Source organism: Melampsora larici-populina, assembly GCF_000204055.1.
Source record: "Melampsora larici-populina 98AG31 unplaced genomic scaffold MELLAscaffold_106, whole genome shotgun sequence".
NCBI lineage: Eukaryota > Fungi > Basidiomycota > Pucciniomycetes > Pucciniales > Melampsoraceae > Melampsora > Melampsora laricis-populina.
In genome coordinates this window covers 11,916-30,880 of record NW_006768870.1, presented here as the reverse complement: position 1 = coordinate 30,880, position 18,965 = coordinate 11,916, and the positions used below count along the sequence as shown (strand labels likewise).

General features: G+C 42.2%; 5 protein-coding genes across 5 annotated transcripts; 2 read left to right on the top strand and 3 right to left on the bottom strand.

Annotated features, from left to right (window-relative positions):
* Positions 1–5,764: 5,764 nt before the first annotated feature.
* On the top strand, positions 5,765–6,841 carry MELLADRAFT_123873 (uncharacterized protein; the record flags this gene model as incomplete). The annotated part of the gene is made up of 5 exons (XM_007418807.1): positions 5,765–5,912; positions 6,045–6,113; positions 6,194–6,304; positions 6,456–6,524; positions 6,639–6,841. 5 exons carry the CDS (start codon positions 5,765–5,767, stop codon positions 6,659–6,661), a joined length of 420 nt encoding a protein of 139 aa, XP_007418869.1.
* Positions 6,842–8,606: 1,765 nt separating this feature from the next.
* MELLADRAFT_73680 (uncharacterized protein) lies at positions 8,607–9,485 on the bottom strand (the record flags this gene model as incomplete). Its single annotated transcript, XM_007418795.1, has 2 exons — positions 8,607–9,083; positions 9,160–9,485. 2 exons carry the CDS (start codon positions 9,255–9,257, stop codon positions 8,873–8,875), a joined length of 309 nt encoding a protein of 102 aa, XP_007418857.1.
* Positions 9,486–10,352: 867 nt separating this feature from the next.
* Positions 10,353–11,162, bottom strand: MELLADRAFT_73679 (uncharacterized protein; the record flags this gene model as incomplete). Its single annotated transcript, XM_007418794.1, has 1 exon — positions 10,353–11,162. A coding segment is annotated over one exon (567 nt), but the record flags the coding sequence as incomplete, so codon positions are not given.
* A 938-nt stretch (positions 11,163–12,100) lies between these two features.
* Positions 12,101–14,337, top strand: MELLADRAFT_114012 (uncharacterized protein; the record flags this gene model as incomplete). The annotated part of the gene is made up of 6 exons (XM_007418808.1): positions 12,101–12,405; positions 12,426–12,712; positions 12,884–12,961; positions 13,022–13,702; positions 13,782–14,173; positions 14,254–14,337. 6 exons carry the CDS (start codon positions 12,101–12,103, stop codon positions 14,335–14,337), a joined length of 1,827 nt encoding a protein of 608 aa, XP_007418870.1.
* Positions 14,338–15,517: 1,180 nt separating this feature from the next.
* Positions 15,518–18,685, bottom strand: MELLADRAFT_22640 (uncharacterized protein; the record flags this gene model as incomplete). Its single annotated transcript, XM_007418789.1, has 9 exons — positions 15,518–16,008; positions 16,086–16,236; positions 16,306–16,565; positions 16,635–16,777; positions 16,838–16,946; positions 17,010–17,113; positions 17,221–17,756; positions 17,873–18,444; positions 18,511–18,685. Coding segments are annotated over 9 exons (2,541 nt in total), but the record flags the coding sequence as incomplete, so codon positions are not given.
* Positions 18,686–18,965: the final 280 nt, after the last annotated feature.

Sequence of the window (18,965 nt, the reverse complement as noted above, 5' to 3'; positions counted from 1 at the left end):
CAATTATTGTGTATGCTGATCAGTGTGATATCTCTTCTTATGTAGGGGCGATCCTTCAGGTGTAAATTTTGTAGGAATACTTACAAAACTGGACCTACTACTTATTGGAGCTTATGGTGTCATCGAGATGGAAGCAAATCATGTCCGGTTTGTACGCAAAGACACAAAGCAATAGCTGCCGGTATGATACTCCCTGTCGCCTACAAAGAAAAGCAAGAAGCCAAGAAGAAGGAGCAAAAGTCCACCTTAACAACTTATTTTGGTGGACCCAAGTTCACAGTCGACCTATTAAACACAATCTTAGTGCTGTGGATTGTACGACACGCACTCCCCTGGGCTCGATTTGAGGATGCTGCACTCTGTGCAGCTTTTGATGCAAGCAACCGAGGCACTGTTGTTCAATCATCGACGTGGGCTGCCCAACAGTCTGTAGACCTTTTTGCCGGTCTGCACCACAAGGCAATTAACACATTAAAGGTAAGTACATAGTATTTTCATTCTTTCCACCATTGTTTGAGTGCTAACTATCATTTACTTTTCTTTTCATATTGATAGGAAAACGAAGGTAAGTTTTGTCTGATCCATGATGTTTGGACAACCAAAGGGAATCGTTATGCCTTTGTTGGAGCAACAGCCAACTATATTGACAAAAACTGGGAGTATAAATCTACTCATCTTACCCTCAAGATGGTCGCTTGGCCCCATTTTGGGGCTCTCTTGGCTAGGCCTATTGGCAAATTCTTGATTCGACATGGCCTACATAAGAAGATGAGTAAAATTTATTACAGTCCTTCATTTTCATTTTCTTTTGTATTAACCTTTTGGTTCTCTTTCATTTTTTATTTCTTATCTTTTGTTTTTTCCCTTCCTCACATGCTGGCGCAGACTACTGACAGTGGAGGAAACAATTCTACAATGGCCGTCGAGATGCAAACTATGTTTGCATCGGCTGCGAGTCCTGTCATTTGGGACAACTCAACTCATCATGTGCGATGTTACGCACACAAGTTGAATCTTGTGGTGGGACACGGTCTCAAAAAGCTTGGTCAGAATATTTCTAAGGCAAAACCATCAACTCCTCACAATATTCCCCTCCCGGTGCCTGGAATTGAGGTCAACAACGGGGAGGATCCTCTGGAGTATCACGATTCAGACGTTTCTGAAGGTTCGGATGGCTTACCTGACCAACCTGATGGTATTGATGACGAGGATGGCGATGGTGAAGGTGGTGAAGCTGATGCTGGTAAGAAGCAGGATGCTGTTGCTGTGGCTCTCGCAAAGGTATGGTACAAATTGAATATCTTGACTTGTAATCAAAGATGCTGACAATCTTGTTGTTGTCTTTTGCACATAGATCGATACTGTTTCAGGACAAATTGCCAGTAGCGCAGCCCGACGCGAGGACTTCAAGGTACGCGCTCAGCGGATGGGTTACAAGGGTTGGATGCTTCGACGTCCTTGCAAGACTCGTTGGAACAGTCATTATGAAATTCGGAAGGTTGCCTGTGAGGCACAGGAAGTACGTGTATTTTACTTACTTTTCCTACTTCATTATGTTTTTAATTATCTCTTCATTCCTGATCATGTCTTTTGACTTGTCAGGTCATTAACTCAATGCTGGCTGCCGATCGTAAGGCCCAATTTTTCAAAGGAGTTACAATTTCGCCATCGGAATGGCACGCTGTGGAGTTGGTCAACAAAGTCTTGAAGGTATGTTTTCCACTGCTCTTTCGTTCATCTCATTCTTCCGTTCATGATCAGCTTACTGATCATGATCTTGCGTTCTGGAAGACATTCGTGGATGCAACCGCTCGAGTTGAGGGCAATGGTCCAACAGGATGCATCCTCTTGGCCGAATACTGTCGCGTCATCAACGAGCTTCAGCAACACAAGGCCGAAAACACAAACTTTCCAAGTCTGAACGAAGCAATCGACACAATGATACAATGGCTTACTGAATATCAATGCGAGGCTGCCAACTCCGACGCCATATATCTTGCCACCATGCTCAATCCTTGATTCCAAGGCAAATTCTTCAATCTGCACTATCCAGACTTTGAAGCTGCAGCCCATGTCGTCTTAGACACTGCGTACGAGAAACTCTTGGCGGAAAGCGAAGAGCTCCAGCCTACACCACCAACTCAAGAAATCAGCAAGAATGTGGAGCCTGACAAGTTCGATGTGTTTGGAGGCTCAACCGGTGATCAAGGTGATGTTGCATCTTCGGAACTGGACGACTATCTTCAAGGAAGATACCAAATGGATCCAGACCAAACCCCCCTCCAATGGTGGAAGGTAATTTTTCTTCTCTTTCATATACATGGCCTCATCACCTAATTTCTGACTGTGCTTTGGCTTTGCTCACAGGCCCATCATCAACATTTCCCAGTACTTGCAAGACTGGCCTGCGACTACCTCTCTATATCGGCCACTTCCTGTGCATGCGAGCGGACCTTTTCCGCTGCTGCCGATGTATGTACCCTGTCACGAGGTAGCATGCTTCCCAAGACAATGGAGCGCCTGGTGGGATCTCAGGCGTGGTTGAAAGAAGGGATCATACCTGACGGTCCTTTTGAAGCTTCTGCAAAAGCTCTTCAACAATACATACAAAGATCAACTAAGAAAAAACGCTAGATGTTCTCAATTTAAATCAAATTTTTCCTTGGAAGTTTTGTTTTCCAGTTTCCTTTTCTCATTTCTTTTTTTTCTTCTTGTCTGTTCTCTCTTTTCTCTTACTTAGCCCGGCCCTATAGGCTCAACCAAGTACACATTGATTTGAAATACAATTTTTTTTCTTTTTCTGCCCTTCAAAATCGCTATAAAGCAAAGAGTGGAGCGATTTAGAGCGTAGAAATCGCTCCGCTCTTGAATGAGATTTTTTTTCCCAAAAAAAGCAATAGCGGAGCGGTCCCTTTCGGGCTCCGCTGCCTCAAAGGGCCGAAATTGAGAGCGGAGCGGAGCGGAGCGGAGCGATTCCGGTATTGTCTGGTCTCACCTTGAGCCATGCAAAAACCTTGACCACTTTCGATTCATCCGCTTGAATTGCTTTGGTCATGGCAAGCTCTTTCTCCCGGGCAATCGGTAAGTTGAAAAAACCGGCGAGTTGGGAAGGGTTGAATTGGTGAGCGACGCGGCCACCCGCCTGCGCGGTCTGATGAACAATCTTCCGGTGAGTAGATGTTGCCGATTGCGAGGGAGGTGGTATAGATTGCGATGGGTGTGGTATCCAACTTTCTAGGGAAGGGTCAATAAGCACATCTTGAGCTGTCGAGTCTCGATTGATGGATGAAATGGTGGTATTCAAATTTCCAGAGGCAGGCGGCGTGCTGGCTTCCCCATGACATTTGGCACCACATTCTCTCACTCCTACAGTTCAACAGCACTAGGTTATCATAGCAGCGAGAATTTCGTTAGTTACTTGAAAACAGAAAAGAAGATTTGGGGGCGAGCTCACAGAGATACAGGCATTGTAAACACAGTCCTTGTTGCCTTTGCGGGGTTCATTGAGGTGATGACTCTGCCCAGTCTTTCCTTCGCAACCCCCGCACAGCAGGCCTGAGGAGGTTTTGGGTGAAGGATTCGGAGGGAAAAGTCAATCAAAGAGGGCTTGGCTGGTGGTGTTGGTGGTACTCGTAGAAGCTGAGTGCCCATTAGGGCCGTGATTGGTTGGCTGATTGGTTGTGATAGATTGCAAGGTATCTTGATAAAGGAGAGCTGGCCAGTGTCCGGAATTGATTGACGTGAGTTTGAAGGCAAGTTGGGCTGGTTGCCACGTGTTATACCAGTGACCGCTGACTTTTGAACCGTCAGGTGTGCGTGGTGGATTGAGGCCACACTGGAGAACCGGTGATGGTCAATTTTAACTTCTGGAAAGCTCCAATGACAATAAAAATATAACTTACGGCGAGGAGCCAACTGGCTTGATTGTACCTGATGTATTTCATAGGTGTGGTGATGCCGGACTCAAGGCAAACGGGGCATGCAAAACCCGGAGATCCCCAAAGGACAGGAGGAGTGATGGCTTTGGTTGGATGAATTTGGGTGAATGTTGATTGAATATGTCTGGGATCTTTGGTGCCCATGCTGGATGCTGATGGTGAGTGTGTGGTGGTGTGGTAAGGTGGCGAGCGGGAGGGAAAGCGACACAACAGAGGGGCGGTTCAGCAATCCGGCCCGCAATGGACAATAAGTCCGAGGAGGGCACCAAGAGTGTCAGTAAGGATGTGGCGCAAGAATCATGGGTGCGTAATGTAAGGCTAGTTCTATCACGGGGTATTAAAGGTTGGGGAACGGTAGGTGAAATGTGTGGCTGCCAGTTACTGACAGCACTGTCAGGGACCTCCCAAAATACCACTGTTCCCGGGCCCGAGAGCGGTGTGCTGCGGGCCAGCCAAAAGGGCTAAAACCGAGGCTTTTGGTGAATTTTAGCAATGAAAGTCGCTCGGAGAGTTCTTCAGAGAGGTTCAAAAAGTGGCAATGGGTCCCACACAGCAAAAAAAGGGCTTCCAATGGTAAATATAATGTGCCAGAAATCATCTATTTTATTTTGTTTTTTTTATTTTATTTTTTTCGCTGAGCGGGATTTTTTTTTTAATTTACTCGGGCCGGGCCGGGCCGGCGGCTTTTTAAAAGGAGCTCGGCTTGGCCCATGATTTTGAGGCCGGGCCGGGCCGGGTCCAGGCCTTAGTCGGGTATCTTCCATGGAGAGAAAAAGGGGGTGTGAAAGTGAGGCTCAACATGTCACAGAAACCGTGACAGAGACGGTAAGAATACTTGGAGAATACAGGGAAACAACGCAGAGATTTTACCACTGCTCAGTGCTATCTCTGCGCTTTTCCCTGCTTTCTCACCACCGTCTCTCGCAGCCTCCTTTCCATCTCCGCAAGTCCCTCGCTCGACGCCTCGCGAGTAGGCGCGAGCGTGGGACTTTGCTAAGTTTAGGTGTCTGGCTGGAAACGTAAAGTTGAATTTACGTTTATGTCAGAAACGTTACGTTTCCGGCGGCGCGGTGGGGATGCTCTCAATGTCTGCAAAAAGAACATTGCAAAATTCTCACGCCCCCAATCTAGGCGTGCCGACCTATTTTTCGAGTCTTTTAGGCGCGACGTTTGGCGTGTTTTTTTTTCTGCGCCGCCAGTGTGAGTTGAGACCCAAATTTGGGAAGGATTTGAGGTAAGAGAAAGAATATTCCTCGGGAAAAAAGTGGAGGACATTATGCGCAAGAAGAAGGCGAACAAGTTTTGCCTTTGGTCCAGAAAAGAATTTTGGGTAGGGAAAGGGGTAGAGAGATTGCAAGGAAGCTCCCGGCAAAAAGTCTTACTCTCAGCCAATAAAACGTGCAACTTCGAGGTCAGTCTCTCGCGAGGCGAGCGTGAGACTTTGTTAAGTTTAATTCTTCACCGTGATCCACCGTGATCTCATCAAGATTCCTGGACAGGTTTTCAAAACCATCCGAGGCCGAGAAGATTGTGTACCCCTGGTGCACACAACATATTTCAATGAGAATTTTCCACGGACCACCTTCTCACAATATTACGTGGATTATCCCAGCATAAATTGCGAACACGTTCGCTGCGGAAATTTGCAATGCGTTGACTATATATGGCTGCTGTAAAAGAGCTCGATCCCTGCATCATATGTCCTCATCTGTCTCCTCTCACTAAATCTGCCCGCTCGAATATTTTTCTTGTCTTTGATCTTAACTTCAGCACACCTTGAAACTTCAAGTAGCTCTACGACCTCTGAGAATCTTGTTCTGCGAAGTATGTTTTGGAATCGATCGATTCCGACCCTTTTGCTCGTTTTCCTGCTTGCTGGAAATCCCGGCTCCCCTATTTTCGCTTCCGCCGACGTATGCTCCTACAGTTGGACTCCAGGACATGTGGGCGAGCGTGGCCAGCCCGCATTAGCTGGTTAGTCAAACATCTCCCTTCAGTCTTCAGGTTTCCAATTCGTCACAGTCAATCAGTGATCTTTTGTTTCTAGGAATAGTGTGTACTGAACTGACAATCTAAACTCTTTGCCAAACAAAATTATCTTCTTAGAATGTGGAACATCATCCACTACATATCTTCAATGCACGCAGTGTGGAAGGTCTGATGGGAAACCACCCGGTGAGAGATATTTCTCATTTTCCATACCCGCGCGACGTAAACGCACAGCTTACCTTTTGCTTCGATGCATCATTGCACAGCTGCTCAAGACTGCACTGACGAGAGCGGAAAGCCATTCGGCGGCTCAGGAGACTTGACTTGTGATGTCGCATATTCCATCAGTACGGCAGGTGTCGGTGGTAGAAAAGTCTGTTAGTCATTTTTACTCCAGTTCTTTGACTGCACGCATAGGTTCAGGACATCTTGAAATGCCTGGAATCCTGCGAGTTCAGTTCAACGCCTTGAAGCTTATGCATGCATTGTATTGAATTCTGGTCAACTCCTGGTACTTGAACACAAAAGTGTGCACGCACACTCACCCAGGGGGAACGTCGGACCAGGTCTATTGCCTTCGCCTTGTTAGGCCTCAACGTAAGTATGACTTCCACAGCTCGTTCGTTGTCCAGCATGTGATATATGCTCAGAGTCATCACCATATTTCCCTTTCTATGGTTCAAACTTGACAATGTTCGCTACGGCTTCTAGAATGCAGTGGTTGCAACGCCTAGCATGTTGCATCTATCCCTATTCTGACTAACTCACCACGCGTTTGACTATGTTTGTTACGTGTACATGACGGCGCTGCTTGATGATACTGCTACCAACAATTGTCATTATTCTTGTCTAGTCAGACCTTTTTGCCGTAGGGTCAAGTGGAATGCGACTCATTGATCTTGCTTTGGATCCAAATCCACTAGCCACAATGATACATGTTTGTTTCTACCACACCAGAATTGTCATTTAAGTGATGAATGAAATTCATTCTGGAAAACCGGAAAAGTTGTGTTTCCTGAGGATGATTCAACACACTGGTCAACCTACTTAGTGAGAACTATTCTCCTTAACTTTGAAGCCTTTGAGCTAATCTAACAATAGCAGATGTACATGGAAGAGAAAAGAGTTGACGAGTCAGCTTACAATATATGAAAAGACCAGATAACAATCATGTATCTATAGATCAACAGGAGGATAAGTTTATAGATGCGAGAAGCTAATTTGGGATTGATGCTTGCGAAAATCAAGTGTAATCGAGTCCAACTCTACGTGCGGACATAAGTTTTTCTTTGCCTGCTAAATCTTGTGACCACAAGCAGAGTTGGAATTGGTACATAAACTTAGGTAAATGTGATCCAAAGAATACTCCGGAGACCGAGTTAAAAGTGTTTCAAGATGCTATTATTCTTGATGATCATACTAGAGGCTAGTATAGAGCTCGAGCGTTCAAAATGGAATGGAAAATTAGTCATCGTAATTTTAAAGGACAAGGAGCTCGCACTGCAGTGATTCAATTCTCAGGTTCAATTGTCACTTTGATCATTCACCTTTGCAAATGCCAATCATCTTCTAAACCTTCAATTCGTTCGCCGATTGCCAATTTCTCGAATGGCTATTCATACTGATAATAAGAATGAAGAAATATCTTATCTTCGTATTTATCTTGATCCTTCTCATCTTGTTCAAACAATTGATGTCTCTTTCTCTTCCCTTCTGTAGCATCCGAGAACTGCCTAATAATTTTCTTTGTGCCCCTTGACACATGCGGCTGTAGATGTGGTAGTGGCCTGGTAGTAACTATACGAGTCCTTTAAAGAATGAGGTTATTAGCCGAAGTCAGATCCAGCAATGTCTAGTGATCAACACTTTCGTGATTTCACGGTTCACTTCAACCTTCAAGCTTTACTCAAATTCAATCTAACGCATCACTGACGATTCTTGTACCAGTCGTAAAAAAGAAAAGTGGAAGTATTACAAATGTTTCCAAGCCCTTGGATTAGTGATAATCAAACGCCTTTGTCTTCTAATGTCATTGTTCCTCTTTTAACTCCTTTAGAACTCAGCCATGAATTTCAGCCTTCAAAGATGCTTTGTTCTACACAAGCTTCTACAGCCCTTTGCATAATTGATGACTTTGAAGAAAAAAAACCTCGAGTTTTCGAATAAAAAACCTCGAGTTTTTTTGGAAAGTGACCGAGTTTTGTCAAAAAGCTGCTGGGTTTTTCAAAAAGTCAGTGAGTTTTTTTTGGAAACCTGGCCCAGTAATTCTAAAAGAGAAAGAGCTCGATGAGTTTTTGAAAAACTCGATGAGTTTTTGAAAAAAACTCGCAGGTTTTTTTTGAAAACTCAAGTGTTTTCTCTTTTTCCAAAGTCATCAATTCTGCAAAGGGCTGTACATCGACTGAACCTTTGCTTAACAATTTTATTCATCATTTCGGCCTTTTCTTGAAGAATCTATTTGTGCACCAAAACAACTCTTGATTAAGTTTCCCCTTGAGTCTTGTCCGTCTTTCTTACAAATCAACATCACCACCACGCAATCAACGCTCAATCCAACCTCAATCTTTGTTTGTAACTCAAGCCATGAGTGAAAAGACATCTTGACCACCTCATCCAGTAGGATCAATGACCTGAATGTGAAAAGCGATCAACCAGAAGTGTGAAACGAACCTAGGAATTATGGTGATAGTCTCTTTGATAACCCATTCATCAATTCGAAATACATCTAAACATCGTTTGAATTAGATTGAGAAACGTTCGTGATGATTTCCAAAAAAAAATAGACGAAGAAGCATTACCCAGTATACAATCTAAGAAGAGTTACAAATACAAGTTAGAAGTGCAAACAAAGCGTCTTAATATTTCCAATATTCCTTCCCTTTACAGAAAGAAACATTTCCCCCATATCCAAAACACCCTTTTGTCCCCCCAAAAAAGAAATGATTCTAAAGATGAAAAGCATTTAATTGAACTTTAAACCGTTTACAAAGTTCATATTGATCAATCAATTCTTTTAATCTAACTTTTTGATCATCATTTTCTTTAAATCGAAAATCATTAATGATCATGGCTGCTTTTCCAATATAACTTGCCACTGAAATCGGTTTGATTCCCATTCTAATTGAACATTCTTCTATTGAAATCCTTTCGTAATACCTGTACATATTGAGGGAAAAAAATCGTGTTTAGTTCAATATCGATTCGATGAATATATTATAATAAAGTAGATTACCATAATTCCCAGGCTTGTTTCACTCTTCTGGTTAATAGGTTTTCAGATTCTGGCCTTGATCCAGCTGCATGGATAGGCAAAGATGTCTCTTTACCCATGGTTTGAGCTGTAGGTAAAGATTGAAGTTGAATCGACCGTTCGTGAGATTGTGGCGCTGCTGATTTCTCGCCAAGATGAATGAAAGAGTCAGACTGAGGTTTAATCAAGAGTTGTTTTGGTGGATGAACTGATTGTTCAAGAAAAGGTTGAAGTGATGGACGAAATGAGTGTTCAAGCAACGGTTGTGTGGACGAAGAAGCTTGTGTTGAAGCAATTGGAAGCTTTTTCAAGGGCTGAGATTGGTTTTCAAGACTTAAAATAGTTGGAATAGTATCATCAAAATTTTGAGATGTCGTTGTTTTACTGTCACCGACCCAAGAGCTAAGAATTGTTTGTAAAACTTTGACTTCTCCTTTTTTGACTACAGCTTCAGGAATTGGCGGTGTTGGACTAGATTGGCTTTGAGTAGGGTTGGTTTCTAAAGGTTGAAGTGAAGCGTGAAAGTAGGAAAGTGTAGGGTCGCTAGAAATTGCCGGGTCTGAGACTTCGGCGGCTAATCCTCTCAATCGTTGAAAGACTCGTACGGTGGCTACCACATCTGCAGCCGCATCTGTCGAGAATCACAAAGAGAGACATCAGTAAGTTCATCAAAACTACAGAAGGGAGAGAAAGAGACTGACATTCCAATTGTTGTTTGGTCAATGTTTTATTCCAATCACTTGTTCTGACATCACCTTTAGCTAAATATACATCAAGATAAGTGCCAATGATATATTGTAATGATAATAAACGACCACTTTTGTGACTTATGGTTGAGCCATTCTCTTGAGTTTGAGTAACAAATCTAGGTGCATCGATTGCTTTAACAAGATGAGAAAGTTCAAGATAACTATTAAGGTAAGGCGTTTCATCATTATGATTAAAATCTCTCAGTAATTTTAATCCATCATTTCTAATTCCTACACCTAATTTGATTATTGAAGAGTCTTTTAAAAAACTCGTAATTGATGGATGAATTAAACCTTTGGAAGTTGATTGAAATTTACTAAGTTGGATGATCAAAGTGATAGTTAATCCCGAGATTTGGATGACTGCAGTCCGCATTTCGTGTCCTTTACGATGACTAATCTTCCATTCCATGTCAAACGCAAGAGCTCTAGTATGTTCATCAAGAACAATAGCATCTTGAACCACTTTTTTGATAAGTTCTTCCAATGAACTCGTGGGATAAGTTGGCGATGGACAAAGGTGAATTGATTGGGTTGGATAGCGAAGATCGTGGAGTTGAAAAGGTGGAAGTTTCGCGGAGAAATCAGCGTCTATTTGAGAACGGGAGATCAATCTGGTTTGTTGTTTTAAAGTTGATTTCATTTTTGTCGCTTGAGAAGCTGAGATGATTGTTGTTGGATTGGTTATGAAAGTTTTGGGATTAGGCTTAGAAATGAAATTGGATGTTAAGTTTTGAAGGAGAGGTTGTCTTTGAATATTGTTTTTTGCTGAACTCAAGTTTGATTCGATTGAAGGTTGAGATTGTGAGGTTTGATGAGATAATTTGAAGTTGTTTGTCAATGTTTGATGTGTACTTTCGATTATCATCAGATTCTCCTTTCTTCTTGTGGTGGTAGTAGCAGCAGCAGCAGTGGTAGTTTGTTTGGTCGTTGGATGTTTGAAGTTCCAATGTAGGTTTTTAGCCAGTTTAGTTGATTCGTGAAGCGATGACATGCTATCTCGATTTGAAAATGCTGAGTTGAATGTCAATTTGATGAAAATGAAAAATCAAGTCGCCTTTTAATCGACTCGGTTCAACTTCGATGATATATGTACATGTTTCGAATATCAAGCCTTCTGAAGCGATCTCTTAACTTGTTAGTCTCTTTTAAAATAAGTAAGTCTTCAAGATCGGAGTCCTTCGAAGTTGTCTGCTTCGACAGAATAATTTGTATTGGGCTGAGCCTTGAGGAACATAGAGCCACGTCTGGTCGCGTAAAACTGAACGCGTCACGGGTTCCCGTCTGGTTTTGGCCCCGCCAATTCCCGAAGCGATGCAATTTTGCAATAAAGTGCATTTTAAACTTCCACACAAGGCGATTAAACTCTGAGAAATTTAATCCACAAATGATACATGACATTTGTCCTACACAAAGTTGATTCTGGAACTTTTCCACAAATTTTCCAGAACTGCCCCAGAACACAGATTTGACTGTGTTCTGGACTCCTGGACTTGTGAAAAACAGTACATGTTTGAATGCCCTTTTGCCCAGGGTGCAGAAGCATTCTGGCTGTCTGAAAAATGTTCTGGAAATTTTGTGGAAAAGTTCCAGAATCAACTTTGTGTAGTATAATTGACCAATGGTGGTTCCTCCTCTGCAAGAGGCAAGCAACTGAGTAGCTATGTAGTTTCCCTGGTGATTCATGCAAGGTTTTAAATGATCACTATTGACCAACTTGGCTGGCCAATGCTCTGGAGTCTGCGGGCATAGCTTGTCAGTTTCCATATATGATCGAAGTACGCATATCGAAGGGTACCCATGATACGTTCACCGCTGGCGCAACTCACTTCGGAGGGCAACTTTCAATTTTGCGTACAACTTGCGTTGCGCGTCTCATTTATTCAGCTGGACATCGATGACCTTACCCCTTTCGTCCTCTCTAAAGACAACGCAGCTTGTAGCCTGATAAGTCGAGATGTGTCGTAAACACACTCAGCAGAGTTATATTGCACGTCTCGATCTCTTTTGACTTGTGGGCAGATTGGGTTTACGCAGTCTTGGCCGGCGTAGTGAAAGCAAAAACATATAAAAGCTCGATAGTGCCAGACGTACATCCCGACGTTGCCGCCAGAAGGACCATCGTGACTTCTATCAGGAACTCTTATTGTCAATCTTAGATAGAAGACATTTAAATGAGATCGTCTAGTACTACTCTGCTTCCATTCCTGTTTTTGATCTTTGTATCCTCGATTCTCTCTCTTTACTCGGAGAAGGAAGTTGAGGAGGCCTTTGTGGCGAATAGACTTCATTCTCACGCCCCTGATGCAGACCTGCCACCAACCAGAGAGTCATATTCAAGGAAATCTTCTGGTCGATATTCGCTTCGATCCTCTGGCAGAGATTTATTCCCGACCGCAGAGACAAGTTCCCAGACGGCCTTTGTGGCGAATAGACTTCATTCTCACGCCCCTGATGCAGACCTGAAACCAACGATAGAGTCATATTAGACCATCTTAGGAAGGCAGCAGACCCATCACCGGCAAGTGCCAACGGAAAAAATTGGAATATCTATTACGAGATCGCCCCCAAAGTGTTAGATCTGAATAACCACATCCCTGTCATCAAGGCACTGGCACAGGCGGTCATACGATTAGGAACATCATTTCCTTCGAAAAAGTACACTCATCAAGGATTAGAAGAAAATATAGTGCCGTATATTGACTTTGCTCATAGTGCTCTTAAGCTGGAGTCATTGGGACTGAGGGAAAGGATCTGGATGGTGGGTGTCTTGTCGTGCCTTAAATGTAAGATCCCAAAGCAAAAAAAAGAGATGAAGTCAAATAAATTTATTCACACATTTGCTGCTTTCCGAGGGAATTTTGAGACTTTTTTACTAAGAGGTTAGACTTTCATTCATCAGGTATACTATGTTTTCAAATTTCAGAACATTGTCTGATACCCAACGTGATTTTCAGACCAGCCTCTGGGAGAGATACTTGTGAAGATGTGGTCTGATTTTCATACCGACTCAGATCTTTCAGACCAAGATAATGGTGTGTGATCCAGGTTTGAAAAGTCAGTGATGGTAGCTGATGTCTGGGCTTGATTGAAAGTTGTCTGGGAAGCACTTCAAAGAGCATCATTATCAGATTCGATTCTACACCAGATGAGAACTTCTACGAGAGCTCCATCAATAGGATCCGAAGGGATTCGAGAATCATTTCTTCGTTTGAAAACCCCCATCGATGATGAAAGGGCTTCAAAATTCACAGATGATGTCGTAGTTCACCTTGCTAAGATCCTCAGTTCCCCGAGGAAAGCCGGCGCCCTCGATGAAGGAAAGGTCATGGTTCAATTCTTATTACATATGCAGGAGAATCACCTCCAGAGCAGACTCAAGGTTCTAAAATTAATACGAAAACACCAAATTGGTAAAGGAGTTCATGATGTTGACATTCGACTTCAGCTTGCAGAAAATCCACTGGGTTCTCCATCATACGGACTTTACAGCTTATTGAAGAATATACGAAATCTCGATATTGAGGAATTAAACCCAGCCTTGAAAGCAATGCTTGACCAAGAACTTTCGATACACCAGTGGGGAAAGCTTCTCAGAATTTTGGAAGTGTCGAACACAATTAATACAGAAATTTATAGCAGAATGGATGCATTACTTTCTGACTCGGAGGAGATCACTATGAAATTCGGAAGGATCGTACAAAAGCTTTACCCTGCAAGAGCGAATCTCAGTTTCTTCAGCCCACCAGGAATTTTGACTCTGATCTCAAAACGGGGTGAGTAAAGAATTCCAGATGCCTGCCCTCAATACTAAATCATAATTGAAATGCATTTGTTTGATGGATATGAATCTAGCTCAAGATCTCAAAGAGGCCATTCTTAGGAAAGAACTTGAGGAGAGACTTGTCTCGGAAGGAATGTTGTCAGCTCAAATTATGGAGCCGCCTTCAGAGGTTTTAATGTGGAATTTTAAAGGAGATAGAATTCCAGAGTTGAGACTTTATTTAGAAACAATATTCCACCAGATTATGTCAAGAGAAGTGAATGAGCTCAAGTCAAGTGACACCATCATTGAATATATTTTACGATTAATCTCTCTCAAAAACGATGATCAAAAACTTATTGGAATGCTATCTAACCAATTTGCCTTCAAAATTCTTTCCTCGCGTGCTGTCAAAATGATCAAATCAGCACGCAAAAAGTTAGCACGACAGACTTTTGAATCCTATCTTCAAAAGTTTGAAGAGGTCAGCTATTTTTTGTTTGGTCATGAGTGTGTTAAAGATTGTTGAATTCAATATTGATTCTAAGCTTCAACTCCATGTAGGACCTCCTTGAAGACTTTGAAAAGGTTCTGGTTCTGCAGGTGGTTCATCAGGGCACAGATGCTCCCAGATTTGTTCATGAATGAGACTAAACTCCCTGGTAAAGTTTGGTGATAATTATGTCCACACAGACATACAGTTGCACCAGGTTGCACCAGGTTGCACCATGTTTTTAACTCTGGGACAGAAGGGCAAGTACGGAGAGTAGTATGTACATAGATACGGTGTCACAGTAGGATCAGTACAGAGAGGATTTATACTCTGACACTTCCTTCTCTTCCCTTTCGTCTTGTCTGTTTGAGTTCTCCTTTTTCTTCTGTCTCCCTCTATTCTGCTTCTATTTTGATCTGTTGTAGTAGTCCGCAATCTGTTCAGTGCAAGGCATTTTGCTTAATCATCTGAATTGGCCCGAATTGGCCTCAACATGAACTCAGTGGAGGTCACAATGATCCTTGACCACAAAACCTTGGAAACAGTTCTCCCCAATCGGCAATCAACCACTCTTAATCCAGAGGCCATTGTGTTATCCGACTCAAAACACTTTCATCAATCCTTTTGCAGGAAAAGATCAAAGGTAATATGATACCCCAATGTCTTCCTGTATTTAGCACAATTCATTCAAACACTATCCAGGTAAACTGATGTTCTTACCACCGCTGATTGATGGTACCACGTTGCAGGACTGATCCTCTTCGGACGAGAGGATATTTTGAATGTGCGCTATCACTTGCATGCGGGTTCACAGGTGTGCAGATTTTTCGAAGCACCTTCCATTGAACGCGCTGCGACGGGAAAGCTGGTATCAGAGACCCTTGAGCATATTGAAGGAGACATTTATGCAAGGGTTGATAAACCGAGGAAAAGCAAGCTGAGAGTCTATCATGTCTCCATGTTTGTATTTACCATCGGAATGTAGATTAATATGATCAAAGTATAGATTTTTAATAAAATCGTCCTGAGCATGATACATCAATCTCCCTTGAAAAAACAGGAAAGGGAGGAGCAAAGTTTAAAAAAACATACATACATACAACAATAGAAAGGCTTTTTAAAATTTCTCATCATTATAAATGATGACTACAACAAGATTTCATTCATTTGACTTTTGATTCAATGTAAAAGTTGTTTGACTAATTCAGTAAAGAGTGGAACAAGATTTGGGATTAACTTTAATTCTGGTGGTTCAATGGTCACTCGATCTTTCAACTTTCTACCTTTCTTTTCTTTCTTTTTGCCTTTGTTTCCTTCTTCTTCCATTAATGATCCTTCGTCTGATGATGAAACTGATTCATCTGTATTAGATCGATCTTCTCTGGCTGCTTCTTCTACATCTGCTCCTACAACTGTAGATAAATTTAAATTCTCCATCACTCCTTGTACAAACGCTGTATCTTGTGCATGACTATATCCTTGTTGATTCGGTTTAGGTACTTCTTCCACTCTACCTAATCTTCGGGTCATTCTTTCATGATGTGCAATCTTCAATTTTTGATGATAATCAATCACCATGTCAATCTCGTGAATTAATTCTAATCTTTCCGGTGTATCTGGATGTGGTAATAAGGTTTCTAAAGTCACTTTATCTTTCAATCCTTGTCTAACGAAATTTACGAATAATTCAATCCAATGCATCAATCCATCAAATAATCCTGCACCTTTTGAGTGAACTTCGTGAACAAAATTGTAAAAAGATCCTTCATGTCTTGCAACTAGATCTACAAAAGTTTGAACGATCCTTTGCGAATCACCAAATGCGACTGCAAGTAAATAATAACCAAGATCAGCTTATGTCTAGCAGGATACATGGGGTAAAGAATATGAAATTGAGACCTACATTCTTCCGCACGCTCAACGGTCTTAATAAGATCATCGATGAACTTTTGTAAATCGGCCAAGGAGTCAGAGATATTAGCAGCCTTGTAGACTTGCATCAAAGGAGCGTAGAAGATCGTCACAATGTCCTTCAAGAGTTCAGATGTAGTTCCCTAAACAACCGCGCCAACAGACATTAGTAAGAAAAAAATATCATAAGACGCATACAAGGGGGAACCGACTTCAAAGATTAATTCAATCAATTGCTCCTTGTCTCTACACCGTCTTAAAAGTCTCATGTAAACATGTAGATCTTCAAACAACCACGCGTCATCATCCGTTGGGCCTTGATTAGATTCAGGATCTTCTAAACTGTCACGCATGGCCTTGTAAGCTTCATAGGCTTTCGAAGCACGTTGTATTCTCTGTAATGTACCCGCATCAAAAGATGAGCCTTCGGATGAACGTAAGATGATCGCTATAATGTCAACTCCCTCGAGTTCTGCAAGCAAACATCAAGGACAAGGGTTAGACATACTCAAATGCTGATGGGGAAAAGAAAACCACTTACTGGCGTCTGATTCGAAGACCTCTTGAATTTCTCGAGGTGCAGCCACATAATTTCGAACACGTTCGCACATCTTATCATCCGCAATCTTAGCTGCCACCTTTTCTGCATCTTCACTCAATTCTCTTATTTCCTCATACAAACCTCTACATACACATGGAAGTTAGTTGTACACTCACAGAAAGAAAAAGCAAATCTCGACTGACGATGAAAACATACGTTGGAGCAGACTAGTGGCTCCGAAAGGTCTCGCAAGGAACAAATCAATGATTCCTCGAATCATTGCTACTGGGTTTGACACTCGTAACACACCACCTGTCCGAAGTTTGACATGTCAGCATCATGTACCTGTCAAGGCGGCAAGATAAATAGACTTACGCATGGCCCAATAGGGCATCAATCCGTGCATTCGTTTCAGTTGGGCAAAAGCTGAAGAAGAATTATCGGATCCAAGAAAGATTTGATAGACGGTTGAAGCAAGTCTGAAATTGTTTGAACGAAAGAGTGGTTTATCACAGCCAAAAAGAACGATGAGGACAAGATGAGTCATACGATCTAAACATAGTAAATGCAGGGGTTTTAAGCTTACGAAATCCTAGCCCATTCTATTACTTTACGATATTCTATCGGCAAGTTTTCGACTTTGTCAACCTTTCTGATCGTACCAAACACTCTACTAAGCCCATCACTCTTAACCAATTCTTCTCTGAAACCTCTTAGATATTGATCTAATTCTCTTACTCGACCTTCAACTTCAGCTTTGAATCTCAAATGCTCCTTTTCTCGTGCTCGATCCATAGCCGCTCGAGCTTCTACATCTTGTTTTTCGGTGGATGTCAATTCAATAGGATGATCGATCAGGAAAGATCGCAAAACTTCTGAATTCGAGACTTCAGGTTTGTTTAAAAGTCGATGAAGATAGGCTCGTAGGGTGAGCCGGTTACGTTCACGTGTGAAGTGTATAGGCAGTCCAGCTGTTGGGTGAGTAGCGGAGTCGGTACTTTGACGAGAGTGGGAAGGCGTTCGTGGCGATTGTGGTGGACTGATGTCACCTGTTCCATCAATCGATCTTCTATCCTTAGCCGGCGGACCTCTGATATCAGATTCAGGCAGCTCAGTCCTCAACTGGATAAATAGGAAAAAAGGTAGGAATGATAATTTTTCGTAACATGTCGATAGTTTTAGATGAGCAAATATTTCAGTAAAAAAACCGTACAATAAAGGTGAGGGAAATTACTGACTGATTGTGCCAATTTGACAAAATCACCATATCGTCTGCTGACATACACATCATCAGCTCCAGGGATTCGAGTGCGAATAAGAAATTCTTCATGAAACTTTGATCGTACTCGACCCTTTGTACGTATTCTTCTGATTCCGACGATATTCACATCAAAACCATGAAGACTGGGAAGTGTATTGATCGGAGGACCGGATTGAGGATTAGCAGTGATAGCAGCGATAGCAATAGGATGATCATTTGTGAGTGTAGGAGTGGGTACAAATGCGTCATCATCATTTGGAGTAGGATCATCAGAAGCTGAAACTCGAATCACTTCTTCTTGACCATTGTTATCTGTAAGTTTAATAGCAGCAGCTAAAACTAAACCTAAATGTTTTTCAACTTTTCCTGCAATCTTCTTTCTTTTGGTTTCTTCATCTCTATCTTCAGATCCAGAGATATTTCGGGAAAAGAATGAATAAAAGAAAGGTTGAAGTTTGTGAGAGAAGAATGAAGGTGAGGCGGTGAGTAAAAATGGAAAAGTGAGTACGAAGTGATGGAAAAAGAATTTGAGAAAGGGTAGTTCAGCTTCTTCGCCTGATGATGATGATGATGTAGTGTTATGGTTTTTGGTACGATGGTTTGGTTGTTTTGAACTTGAAGCAGGTGGTTGATTTGGTGTTCCATTTGTGAAAGAGTGGGCCGGTAAGAAAGGTGGTCCTAATACTGAGAGTGCATGCGGTGTGCTAAGCTGCTCAAGTTCGATCGCAAATTGAAGAGTGACCAGTTCACGTTTGAGGTAATGAGCTCTGAGAGGTGTTAAGGCTGACGGTGAACTGATGATTTCTTCTTGTTTTGGATCCACTGGACGAGGAGCATGATAAGAACCTGGTTTAGGGGTCGCGAATAATTCGATAGGACGAGTTGGAACGATGGTAGTTTTGATGGATGAAGGTATTGATGATAATGAAGCTGAATGAGTTAATCCGACTTCACTAGAGGTAGTGGTAATGGTAGTATCAGTCTTCATTGGTTTCGCTTCATCTTGTGCAACTTTGGCCATTGAACCAGAATCCGCTTCTGTTTGTGCTGTTGATGTATCGCTGTTCATG